The 14,144-nt window shown below is 40.0% G+C and overlaps 1 protein-coding gene across 16 annotated transcripts in view; it reads right to left on the minus strand.

Annotated features, from left to right (window-relative positions):
* Positions 1-14,144, minus strand: part of Mapk10 (mitogen-activated protein kinase 10) — a 266,659-nt gene that overhangs the window by 124,385 nt on the left and 128,130 nt on the right. For 14 of the 16 annotated variants that reach the window (XM_059274830.1, XM_059274827.1, XM_059274829.1 and 11 more), the window contains one exon: positions 202-371. In XM_059274830.1, the coding sequence (XP_059130813.1) occupies positions 202-371 (170 nt within the window). The other 2 variants (XM_059274840.1, XM_059274838.1) reach the window with 2 other exon arrangements.

Here is a 14,144-nt window from a genome sequence, read left to right on the forward strand (position 1 = left end):
AAAACATCATAAGCCATGTTGCATCTTGTTAACAAGCAGGTAATGAGTAAAAAAAAAAAAAAAAAAAAAAAAAAAGGATGCTTATAATTTTATATTTTCGATATATGTACTTCACTTGATATTTGTGTGCTTATCTGTTTGTATTTCATAAATAAGTAGAGCATAGTCCCTTTAAAAGTACAACAAATCCATTCTACTTACCAAACTATTCCCTGAGCCCCAGAGCCAATTGGCTTCAGGTTCTGGTAGCGCTTGAGAACGGTGAAGGTCGAATCTCCTACTTCCACACTGTAGAACTGGTTGTCTACTTTGCTTTTGCTCATGTTGTAATGTTTGGCAATATATGACACATCCACGTGTTTATCGAATCCCTGTCAAGAAGAACAATGAGGAGACGTGAGACGAGCGTGGCCGTACAATGGTAATGGATACGGAGAAGTCGCTTCTTTCAATGACTACACAGGTCTGGCCATCTATCATCTCGTCCAGCTAGCTCACATAGGGAAAAACAGTCTGTCTTAGGCCCTGCCAGTTTACTTGAAGTAAATGAGGCTTAACATGCAAAGAATGTTTTCTCAATGTTAAAATGTTTAACACCTGGGAATACAGATCAATGGTTTGATCCCTCATAACTTAACAACCAACACCTGTTTAAAACAGAGAGGGATGAGATTTGGTCACAGGATAATTTCATCCCTTTAGGTAAACAAACAATGAAGATATTTTGGCTTCAGTGTATCTAAGACACTTAAGGATTCCAGGAAATGAGAGAAGAGCTGACTGGTCACAAGAGGGAAGCTAAAGATGGCCAGCGCAGTCCTTCCTCAAAAAGGGCTCAGGCCACAAACTAGCATGAAGTTCAACTTTTATTAATAAGGTAAAATTGACTTCATTTTCCTCACCAGTACCCAAATTACTACTATCCTTATTAAGTGCTGAAAATACCAGATTAAATAAACATTGTGCTAAAATTACATGACACTATTTTGAGGGTGCTTAGATTTTATATACCATGCTTACTGCATTTCCTGTTTATCTATGGAGAATTTTAAATGTCGCTCATATTTGGTAATTAAAGTGTTGTCTTAAAATTCTGAATATTTACATGCAATATATAATAAATTAGTACTTATTCATAAAAGCTCCCACATCATACTTTACTACACAAAAGATATGGACTCCGTAGTTTGATGGTTCATACTATAACTAACTGATTTCATGTGGCACACAGTGGTGAATGCCTACTTAATACTTAGGCCTCTTGGCAATTTTATTTAGGTTTTAAACATGTGTTCTTTCTGTGTGTTTTTTCCAACAATTGAAAAACAAATCATCTTAGCCAGTGGTTCTCATTAGACATAGAATTTACATGTTGGGGGCATTCAGTTAGGAGAATCCTGACATGTTGTATAAAGCAACAGTGATAAAAAATATAGCTGATACGTTCCTTGTGAAAGCCTGCTGGGGGCCCCGCAGGAGTTGGGTATTCCCACACAGCCAATCATTTTCCACGTACATCACGAGGTTTGAATGTCCTGATGAAGCTTCAGTCAGTGAAAACTCCACCTACAATGCTTTGAGCCAAGAATTTAAACTAAAGAATTTTTGTATAATTTAACACATTAACTTTTCTGAATTTCAATTCTCATATAATTTGAAAGATTTAAACTCTCTTAGGCTCCGAACCTCTGAGTTGGCCATAAAACCATTTTCCTTGGAAAGTTTTGCCATCTCATGTCTAAATAAAAAGTTGAAATGGAAGTATCTCTTAATCTCCGCCTGAATCAAGTATGATACAGGCAGGATGGTGGCGTCATGGAATATGATCCAGGCAGGATGGTGATGTAAGGAAAACTGAGTGGGGATTATTTGAGTTTAGCTAGAAGGATCCTCAAATCTACCGGAAGACTCTGCAGGCCCCAGACAGGTGAGGCAGACCTGAATAGACATCACAGGCTACAGCCTATGGCTGGCACCAGGCATACTGGCAGCATTTGGTACAAATGTGGGGACCACAAATATTGGTGTACACTGTAGATTCAGGATCTGCATTGTTTAGAGAGGAAGCAGAAAACTCAGGTAATTTGCAGATGTAACAAAAGCCCTGAAATCCGGAAGTTAGTCTATGTAGCACAGCATAGAAATTAAAGCTCGTAGCCGGGCAGTGGTGGCGCATGCCTTTAATCCCAGCACTCGGGAGGCAGAGCCAGGCGGATCTCTGTGAGTTCGAGGCCAGCCTGGGCTACCAAGTGAGTTCCAGGGCAGGCGCAAAGCTACACAGAGAAACTCTGTCTCGAAAAACCAAAAAAAAAAAAAAAAAAAAAAAAAAAGTGGTGAAAGCCCCTTCAAGGGTACAACAGTGGGGTCTAGGATTTAGGCAGTGGTGTGGACAGCTGCAGGCACAAGAGCATCAGTGTGTAAACTGTCCTGGATTTTGACCGAGTACCATGCACAGCTCTCCAAACCACTGTCATTTCTACCATAGACTCATGATATGAGCGGCCCAGAAAGTCCTGCTTTCCTCCTAAGAAACATGAAGCAAAGCCAAATGGAGTCACAATATCGAATCCTTCTCAATTGCAAGGTTAACGTGGGGTGACTGGCACCTGCCTAATGTGGCCTTTGTTATGTTCCGACCCTTTGTTGAGTGCCTTAGTATTCGGAATATCGCAAAATGCTCAGCACAAGTTAGCCTTACCAAATCTAGATGCTCCTTTTGTCTTCCTCTGGCTTATTCTTCTCCTTGTCAATGAGTGGTGTTCCTGAAGTACCGCATGTGTGTTCAATCACATGTGTGTGCTAATTACATGTGTACTAATCACATGTGTGTACTAATCACATGTGTACTAATCACACATGTATATTAATCACATGTGTGTACAAAACACACATGTACTGATCACACGTGTATACTAATCACACATGTGTAACAATCACATGAATATAATGATTACATGTATGAACTAGTCACACGTATAATAATCATGTGTATATACTTATCACATGTGTGTAATAATGACTCCAGTAGACTTCGTATCCCAGAACCCTGACTCCACACAGCCACTGCTACCATTTGTAGACTTTGCTGTGGTCTTTCTAGCTATAATCTCCATCTTCCCATGACGGTTGAACCAACCTGCTGGAGATACTCTCAGCACCTCAACACATATTCAAGAAAGTTTAATAATTCGCACAACTTCTTGTTCAGGCTTATCTAATCTGTGTAATACTATAACTGCATAATCCAGTACTGTTGACATGCATGCTCTGTGACAAATACTTGGCTAGCACCTGGCAATGCAGTGAAGACAAGAGAAAGTTGCAACCTAGAACGAGCACGGTGAAGTGGTTAAATACAGATGGTGCCTTCTACGGGGGAACAAGGTAAATATCCTGGTGATACATAGGAAGTAACAACTCATTGTCTGTGTCATATTACCATCAATTCACTTAAATACGATGTGTAAAACAGCAAATATATACCAAGTCACTGATATAAAATCAATATTTCATGTTAATGTTTAATTAGCACATATTAATCATACATATAACAGACTTTGCTGTGCCACTTTCACGCAAGTGCACGCGTGTTTTGATCACACTCACTCCATTATCCTCTCCTGTCCTTCTCCAACATCTGTGAAATCATCTTTCCTTCCCCATCTAGCCATTCTTCTACTGTCCTGTTCTTTTTGTGTGACTCCATTGAGCTTCACTAGGGTTGCTTATAAACATTGTTGGTGAGAGTTCATTTACACAATCGGATCGTGCACCTCACCAGTGGCTGGACCACTAAAGAAAACATCTCTCCCTCCCCATCAGTCATTATCTGTATATAAACCCTCAGGGAGAGGTGGAGCCCCAGGAGTCCCTCCTCCTTCCATGACAGGGTGTTGACAGGCCAAATCCTGTGGAGATCTTGTACAGGTAATCAAGAGCTCAAGAGTACCAGAGTGTCCTACCCAGAAGTTACCACACCACACTGCTCCCCTTATTCTTCTGGCTTTTGAATTCCTCCTCCCCTTTTCCCATGTTCCCTGAGCATTGGATACTGTATTACAGATGTCTCATTCATAGGTGAGCATTCAATATCATTTATTCTGTTTTTGACCAATTATCTATACACCCACCACTAACCGCTACAGAAAGCTCCTCTGACCAGAGCTGATGGCAGCGCTAGTCTATTGGCATAAACATCGTTATTTGGGAGGGAATTTGACAGGGAAATCACATCCATTGAACAGAACAGCAGCAATAGCTCCACACTTGCTCATAAACCTCCCCAACCATGGATTTTGACTGGACTTACAGTATGAAACCTAATTTCCCTCCTGTGTAGCTCTCATCAAATCCAATCAGAAAGCCACTGGTCACTTCCATAACAGGTTTGCCACTATTTCCCCAGTGGGCTCATCCAGCTTGGCTACTCAATATTGTTACACAGAGAATTCACATCTGAGTGGCTTTTTTATGACAGCTGTCCCCTAGCAGGCTTCATCACACCTAACACAATGTGGACTGGCCAGCAGGGAAGAGCCTTCCATCCCAGTTCAAGCTTGATTTCTCTATGTCCTGTGACTAGAGCTCCAGAATTAAACATCTCTCATCCCCTTTAAAATGAGAGCTGCGGTTTTGTGTTGACAACTATGGTGTCCAACGTGGGGCTCCAAGAACGATCCACCTTTCAGAGGAGGAATCAACGGCATGAAAGTCGGTGCCCGAACGGACCCACTGCGTCCCGGCCTCTGTTGTTATCTTCCCAGGTGGATCGTTGGTGAGTTGTTTCTGGGACTCTGTACCGATCTTGGTTTGGTCAACAGCCAATTTGTTTATTCTTAGCCGGTTAATTAAGGATCCTAATTTAATTTCATTGATCCTCTTTTCCACCCTTTTTGTCTGCATTCAAGTATTTTATTTAAGGTGTCCAGTTTTGCTTGCTTGCTTTTAAAGCATTTTGGTCTAGTCTTTCCTTTTATTTGTTTGTTTTTGGATCTATAAAGGCATTTGGGTTTTGTTCACCTTTGAACACTGAAGGCACCCTGGTTCTGTTTTATCTTAGTTTTCTTTGTCGCTGGAATATTTTGATTACTGTCCTTTGGGCTTTGCCTCCTAACACTGCTCCTCACGTGTATAATTATGTATTTTATTGATTTTTATTGATTGCTAAGAATTCAGCCTGGGAATTTTATGAGTGCCTGATGATAAAGATGCCAAAGATAAGAGACACTGCCTCTCTCTCTCACCCAAAGATGTGTAAGTGTCAGGGAGAATACCCCATGACAGCCTCCTAGGAAACTCAGCTGATATCCGGTGTTCCCTGGTCAGCAGGAAGTTTATTGGTTCACCTGAGGGGTTGATCCCAGTGTTTCAAGCACCCTCGAGTTTGCATAGATGAGCAGGATAACCTGGAGACCCAGTGGGAGAAGACAGTCTCAGGAAGTTTATTGGTTCACCTGAGGGGTTGATCCCAGTGTTTCAAGCACCCTCGAGTTTGCATAGATGAGCAGGATAACCTGGAGACCTAGTGGGAGAAGACGGTCTCGGTCTCGGTAAAAGCTGAGAAAGTCGTTCCCCAAAGCAGCACGTAAAACTGACCCAAAGCACGTACTCACTAGCTAGCATTGACAGCAATCTTTCAGGAGCAAAGGAAAGATGTGTGTGTGTGTGTGTGTGTGTGTGTGTGTGTGTGTGTGTGTGTGAGAGAGAGAGAGAGAGAGAGAGATAAAACCGGGAAGAGAAGACAGATATTAAAACAGAGATAAACACATGTATAGTGGAATATACTGATGTGCGTGTGAGGAACAAGGTTTCCAAAAATGCAGAAATATTCAGAGATAAACCACTATCTGTACTCTAACCAGCTTTATATTTGGTAATTACTGACTAACTTGCAATTCTTTGGAAAACAGGGAGATCTAAAGACAGCCTAAACATTTACTACCTCCAGACTGTTTTTTCTTGGCCACTTTATGCAGTCATATGCAAAAATTAATCAATTAATTAATTAAACTCACAAATGGAAGGCCTGCTTTAATTAAAATGTAAAATGATCTATAAAAAACTGATAAAATTGGTAATTCATAATAAAAAAAGAGCTAAATTGGATGCTAAAACAACAAATAATTTAAAAATTTTGGAGTTGATACAAACTAAAGAGAAATTCTACAATAACTCTCTACTCAGCCTTCTTGGACCTTACTCCTTATCTCCTGCCCACCTTGTAGTTTTCCTTGGACATCTTTTTTCCTTTCATCTCTCATGATTGTAGAAAAGTATCTTTTTTTTTTTTTTTTAATACAAACTAGTCCTAAAATTCTTTTTGGGCTTAAAACCAAACATCTCAGTTTGACCTGAATCAGGTCCCCACAGTTTAGGGGAAGTCCTCAGGCTGTTAAAGACACCAAATGAAGCCTAGCCTGTGTGCCCTCTGTGGCCAGCACTCCTGGGGATTTGTGCTGAGACTCACCTTCAAGAATTGTTGGTGCCTTTCCCTGTCTATCATTTGACTGATTAATTCTTTCAAACGTGGGTTTTGTGTTCCTTTGCTCTTATCTTTCTAACCAGACGCACACTATGTGTTTGGGTGCCACCAACACCACATAAGCTGCTGTCACTCAAAGCTTTGGTTGTGGTCAGCTCACTTAGAATCACTTGTACTTCGGGAACACTTGATCTCACTGAGAAAGACTGTCCTATGCTACTGCTAACAGCTCCTGAGCAAGGAACACTGGGGTTAAGAACCTTGACAGGTGGAACTTATCAGGGTTTTTTTCCTTTAATAATAGAGCTGAAAATAACACTGAGCCAGGGTCAGTTCTGCACTTATATCTGGGAAACCTTGAGCACGCCTTTATTCTTTCATTCATTTATTATTTATGTGCTATGTGATTCCATAAAGGATTTGTGCAGCTCACCATAGAGGCTAGAGGAATGAACAATGAAAGCATTAAATCCAGTGTTAAGCACTAATGACAGATGCAGCAGGCTGAACAATGACAGGTATACCAGAAGACTTAAGTTATGAATGCCCACCACCTTGAGCCCAAAACGTAATGTCACGCTCTGGAAAGCCAAAGGAGAAACTAATGGTGACCAAGACAGAACCGCAGCGAGTGGCATGTTTTGATTTATTCCGTTTAGTCATTGATTTCTGCTGTATGAAAAGGCATTTGAAGTCATCAACGATAGTGCAGGGTGGCCTCTGCCTGCTCTGCCTCTCTGTGTACAAAGGAGGAAAACAAGTCCATGTGGAACTTTCTGAGCAACAGGTTAGTATTGGTTCAGGAACTGTGTTGATTGACTTGTAGATCACTTAATGTAAGAATTAGTATTCTCATGTTACAAGGGAGAAATTCTAGACAGACAACTTCCACAAAGAGTAATATCAGAGCTCTGCATGAAGACAGCCTGTTGGAGAATATTATTTTAAGGTGTGTGACTTTTGTTTATGTTTATGTTTGTGTTAAGCCGTGTTACTCTGCCTGTCTAAAACACCTGATGGTCTAATAAAGAACTGAATGGCCAATAGCAAAGCAGGAAAAAGGATAGGAGGGGCTGGCAGACAGAGAGAATAAATAGAAGGAGAAATCTGGGAGGAAAAGAGAATAAGGAGCCAGAGAAGGAGGAGGACATAGGGGCCAGCCACCCAGCCACCCAGCCAGCCATGGAGTAAAAGTGAAAGACACACCCAAGTAAGAGAAAGGTATAAGCCCAGAGGCAAAAGATAGACGTGATAACTTAAGAAAAGCTGGCTAGAAACAAGCCAAACTAAGGCTGGGCATTTATAATTAAGTATAAGCCTCCATGTGTGATTTATTTGGGAGCTGGGTGGCAGGCCCCCAAAAGAGCAAATCAAACAATAATGACAGCTTGTTTCAGAATTCCACTATGAGACTTTGGGTGATGTCATTTTAACCCCAGTCTCAGTTTTCTTATACACAGAGGGAAAGATATAGTCTGCTCTTCATCACTGGGGCATTTACATGAGACAATCTGTGTGAATTTCTTAACTATTACACATTTATAATAACTGGGATAGAGAAGTTATGTAACATTTAAAGCTATACTTAGACTGTTTTAAACAAAGTCCGTCTAACTCTTAAGACATACGTAAAGCCAAATACACCATGGTAGAAGTCTAAAGTCTAAAGAGACAGCAGGATTGGAAAGAGTCAAGAAACACATTTTATTTCCATTTATAATGTAGCTGGTGTTCTGCCAGCCTGCATGTGTGCCACACTGTACTTCCCAGCCTCATTTGTAGTTTGTGCCTGGACCATGTTAATGCTGACCTAGGAAGAAAGCCAAGTGTCAGCTAACTGCAGAAGTAGTTTTAAAATGATGCACCTTAGGAAGATGCCAAGATGGATCAGTGGGTAGGGACACTTGCAACCAACCTAACGATCTGAGTTTAATCCCTGAGAACCACACTGTGAACAGAGACAAGTAACTGCCAAGCATTGTCCTCTGACCTCCACATGCACACTGTGGCATATGTATGAATGAGCATGCATACTCTCTCTCTCTCTCTCTCTCTCTCTCTCTCTCTCTCTCTCTCTCTCTCTCTCTCTCTCTCTCATACACATACACACAGTGTGTAAACAAAATGTAATTTTTAAAATGTACAGTGATGTTATCTGCTCTTCTTTTTTCTCTCTGTGGGATCTCAGCTGCTACAGCACAGAATAGCAGAAATGTAAATTCCTGAGTCCTGGAAAGATAAGAGCCCTTCCCAACATGCGTATGGAATCCACACCATAGGAAATAAACGTTTAAGATTTCATGCATATGAAATCTATTCCATAGGAAATACACTGATAAGTTCTAGAGATTTAGGGTCCATTATTACTGCACCCTATTTTTTATGGAACAAATGTTTATTTTGTTCTTAAAATAACGGGCACTAAGAACACAATGCTCCTGACTCATGGTGCTGACCATTTAATGGCTGCATAGAGGATTAAACATGGAGTGCTGATTTCAATGGCATTGCCCATTAAGCTAGAACACTGAGTCCTGTACCTCTCACTTTACACATCCCCACCTTGTCTGTGATAGTATGAATAGGAAACAGGAGCTGGTATTATATAATCAGAACAAAAAGAATGTCCAGGACAATAAACAGCAACCAGTTATTAAGAAAAGCTAAAAATTTCCCTGTGTGAGAGTGAAAGGACAGAACAGTAAAATGTCATTTGGGAAAAAAATGTTTCTAGTGAGTGTGATTTACTAACATTTCTCTGAAGTCTGTCTCTACGTTTTCGGTCAGGAATGTTTAGAGTTTCTCTGTGCTACATTCAAGAATCTGGAACCTGAATCTGTTTCCACATGTACAGCACACAACATTATGTTGAGTCCCATGTAAATCTATTTGCTATTTTCATTCCCACACCTGCATGGCCATGAAAAGATGCAATGGATGTCTCAGTTAGTAGTTTTCTGGGCCAAAAGATCTTGGTGTATACATCTTCTTTAAATTTTGAGACAAGAATCTTGCTGAATTACACAAGGTGGCACTGAACTCAATATGCAACCCAGGATAGCTTCAAAGTTGTCACCTTCCAGCTTCAACTTCCCAAGTAGCTGGAATTATAGTGGTGTGCCACCATACCCTGAGTCTTCTGCCACATTCTGTATGTGTTTCAGAGCTGGGGACATAGCTCAGTGACGAGACACACTGGCCTAGTACATGCAAGTTCCTGAATTCAAATGTGCAGTCCTGAAAATCAACAAAAAAAGTGTAGTCCTATAGGTGCAAAGGTGCTTTGACCTTTTATGAGTGTGTTATCAATATATAATCAAATAAACATTTGTGTTTTAGAGAACATGAACTCCCCAAAATATAGACTGGCATCTGCTGGATCTAGAACTTGGAACCGAAGTGCTGGTGGGCATGCTTGACCTACTTAAAAATGTAGCCCCTCCTGGTCATGTCCCCAGCCTCAGGCAGTCATTTTTCAGTAAAACAAAGACTATAACTTCATTTCTATTTCCAATACCTCCTGTCACAAGGATAATAAGCATTAAAATAGTGCATCTAGAGCAAAACCAATTACAAAGGAACACAACGTAGACTAAAACAGAATCTGTATTTTATATGTCTCTTATGGAGCATGATTACAGAAGCCGTGCACTGAAACCATGGACAGACAGTTCTAGGATTTTTATAGAACAAGTATAAAAAAAATATGCAAGCCATGACTTTATTCAGTGTGATTGAAGCTTCAGTCATAATTAACCTTACAATACCAAGCTGCATTTACAATCAAGTTAAGCTCATGCCACAGGATGCTAAAATCTGACCTTTTTGTGTTTAAGTAAACCAAGCACATTTTCAAGATGAACCAATACAAAAGCCCTCACAGTTTCAAAACTGAATCTTTTAACTTGTCAGTTAATCTTGGGCAGTATAGCAGAGTCTATTATAACTGTTTCACAGGTTTTTGTTTTGTTTTAGAAAAAAATGTTTCAGGGTATAGAACAGAAGTGGAGCACTAAATTTGCTATAGCCGTATTTCCATGTAGACACAAGAAAAATATCATAAAGCGATACAAGCCTCATTCATAAATGCAGGAAGACAGTTGCCATGACAGCATACATAGCAATGAGTTATTTCATCAGACAATATGTGTCATGTTGTTATACTGTCCACCTGGCCTTTGTTTAATATCTTATCCCCTACAGCCAGGTAAACAAAAGCATGAATGCTGTGTTTTTTAGGTAATTAATATAAAATTAAAAATGATTGAATCATATATAAAGAAAGTCAGAGCCATATTCCATTAAATAGATGGCAGCAGGAACCCAATAAAATGAGAAGCTTAAGTAAAACTTTCTCTCTCTAAATAGTAAAAAGTCATCTGGAACTTCTTATGAAGTTTATAAAAATATGAAAAATAAAATAGCAAAGGAGGTGATGTTTTGCAACGTTTCATCTCTTCATTGCCAACTTTACTAGATCTGACACTTAAGAGCCACACCTCTGGACGTGTCTTTAAGGGTATTTCCACAAGTTTAGCAGAAGAGGGAAGGCCCACCCTGAATATGAGGGGAACCATCGCGTGGACTGGGGTTCTGAACAAATGAGAAAGAAGAAGGAAAGCTAGATGAGAAGGAACTTCTTGTTGACTCTGGACACATTGTGACAGAGCCACCTGCTCTATCGGCTGAGCTTGCCATGCCATGATGGACCACATCTCCCTAAGCCATGATGTGCACAGTGATGGTTTTGCAGACAAGCAAAGGTGCAACAGTTACAGAATCCTGGAGGCTTGAGTACATGTTCCAGAAAGCCACTGAGGCCAGACAATAAGAGGCAGGGACATAGTCCCTGAAACAAAGCTTTGAGGTGCCATTTTATTAAGCAGTGAAAGTTAAAATTAAGCTGCAAAGAGACTCTAAGATATTGGAGATACTAGACACCATCGGAAAGTTACCAAGGAGAATTGTAGGTATGAAAAGAGCCAGCCCAACAAAAGATTGTCCAAACCTATGAGATCTTGCAGCTACATGTCTGGCATCTGGTGTTCTTAGTGGTATGAGTTTGACACTGCCTTTTGTGACCCTCATGTCTCTAGTTCTGCTGCATGTGGCACACATATTTTAAACATTTATGTAAAGACCTTTTCTTCTCCTCATGGCAATCAATAATTGTTATCTAAATTTTGTGTTAATTTGGTTCCCAATCAAAATACAGCATGCCAACTGAAATTATTAAACAATCATAATGGCTGCTTTGGAGAGAATGAATGGGTGCTCTGAGTGATGTGTGTGATAATTCCCTCATTCATATTCTGTCTCTGTCTCTCTAGCTCTCTCAAATAAAAATAAGCCTTCAAAAAAGATAATAAAAATGTGTATATTAGGATTTGTATAATTGTTAAGCCCTCAAACTCCAAATTAAACATAAATTGGCTCCAACTTCTGAAAATAACTGGGGTTATAAAGACAAAATGAAGAAAAAAATTGTAGTCATTTTTTTCATTTTTTATATTGGACATTGAAAGATTACAATTGTTTATATTTATGGACTATAAAATGAAGCTGTATACCTATAAGGCAGAATGAGTAAAGCAAGCTAATTAAAATATCTATAAGGTGTGTTGAATAAAGGATAAAATCAATCTCAACCAGCAAATTCATCAACATCCCTTTGACATAAAGTATAAGCATTTCTGTGGTACAGCCAAAGGAAAGACAAACTCAGCTCCCTTAATTTCTTAAACCTGTTCCTTAATTTCTAAGTCCACTTAAACTTGTGACTTGTTGATTAACTTGTATGTAGGGTGGGTTTGTATATGGTGTGCACTGTGCGTGGGCATGTGTACACACGTGGAGGTCTACTGACTAAGTCACTCACTGGCCTGGAACCTCCCTGACTCAGGCTAGGCTAGTGATTAGAGGTTTTCAGGATCCACTCTCTCCTCCTCTCACATTGCCACAGACCAGACTCGAAGCACAGGCCACTGTGCCTGGCTTATGTGGGTTCTGAGGATTGAACTTGGGTCCCACACTTGTGACTGACTGATTACACCCTAAGCCATCCCTGCAGGCCCAGTTAACTAATTTTGATTCTTGAAACTCGGGGCTCTCTCCAAATCAGGAAATCCTTTAAAATTATTCATAAGCAATTTCAGTATCAGTATACCTTCAGAGAGTTAATAACTATTAGATGTTAGATTAAGAATCATTGTGATTAGTAGAACAGCTGAAACATGATCAAGGCTAGACGCACACTCCTCCAAGAGACGAGGATGCTGAGGAATTAGGTTTCACAGACAAGCATGCAATTTCTACTCAGGAGACAGCGTTTCTCTGCTGTCTTTCTTTCTCCTTTCAAGAGCTCAAAACTATGTATTGAACATTTGCTGGATTAAAATAACTTGAGCTTTAGAATCAAGGTTGAGATGTGCTGGCCTTGTCCTCCCTGCAGGACCCCTGTGGGACAAGGCTAGCCCCGTACACCTGAGGCTAGCACCCCCACGAGGTGACAAGTACTGCAGATGCCGACAAGTGGGAGGGAGGGAAGGTTCCAGCTCCCCATCACTGTAAGTAAATTGGTGGTTCGAGTCCTGACTCATCCGTTGTGTGAATCACGATGCCACTGCCTGGTGCGACTCATATCTCTAGTTCTGCTGCATGCAGCGTGCACATTTTAAATATTTATGAAAAGACCGTTTCTTCCCCTCATGGCAATCAATCATTATTTTTTAAATTTTGTGTGAATTTGGTTTCTAGTAACTCTCATCTTAGTGCAAAGGAACAATGTGTGAGGCTCAAATTTCCTTGTGGACCCAAGGTTGCCTTGCTTAGACTGTGGCCCACAGGAGGCCAGTGCTCATTGTCCACAGCACTGTCTGAGAATTAGACACCAGCAGGAGACTGCCTGTGTACACAAAGTGTTTTATTGACTCCTCGTGTAGAAATGTATTTTATTTTATTCCTATAGCTCTGCCTCTCTGCCTTTACTTCTCTAGAAATAAGAGCTCTAGAAACAAGCTACAAAAGCAGCACTTGTGTGGATTTCTTTTATTCACAAGTGAAATGCAATAGCTCTATATGTCTGCTCAGCCGAGACCAGCGCTATAAGGCAGCCATCCTGTTTTTCAGGAGGGGTCAAGACACTGAACCCTTCATATTCCCCAGGTATATCTTACCATTTTTATTGTGAAAGTAGGAGTTATTTGTTTCATGTCTTCCATCACATAGAAAAATTTCTACCAAATATAATAACAGCTCTGCTGGTAGCAATGCCTTAAACAACAAGTAATATAATAACCAATATTAGTCTATTATTTATAATAAATAACGTATTTGTTAATAAAAGGTATTATTAGAAAGTCAGTAAATCTCATGTTATTCAAATGATTCCATAAAATTTTTAGTTAAAACAATGATAAATATGTACATATTTCTGTTGATATTTAGCATCTATAAATTTTTGTTTTCTATGATTTCTTATAGACATTTCAAAGACTGAAAATATGGAGTGATGATAACCTACAGGCTGAGGTCAAGAGGCGCAGATGGTAGGCACATTTGATTACTAATTAAAGTTATCTAAGATCTTTGAGTTTATATAGGAGCAGAAATTAAGATGCAACCATAGTCAGCTGGTAGCAGGAACAGAAGAGGCCTGTGAGAC

Source organism: Peromyscus eremicus, chromosome 10, assembly GCF_949786415.1.
Source record: "Peromyscus eremicus chromosome 10, PerEre_H2_v1, whole genome shotgun sequence".
NCBI lineage: Eukaryota > Metazoa > Chordata > Mammalia > Rodentia > Cricetidae > Peromyscus > Peromyscus eremicus.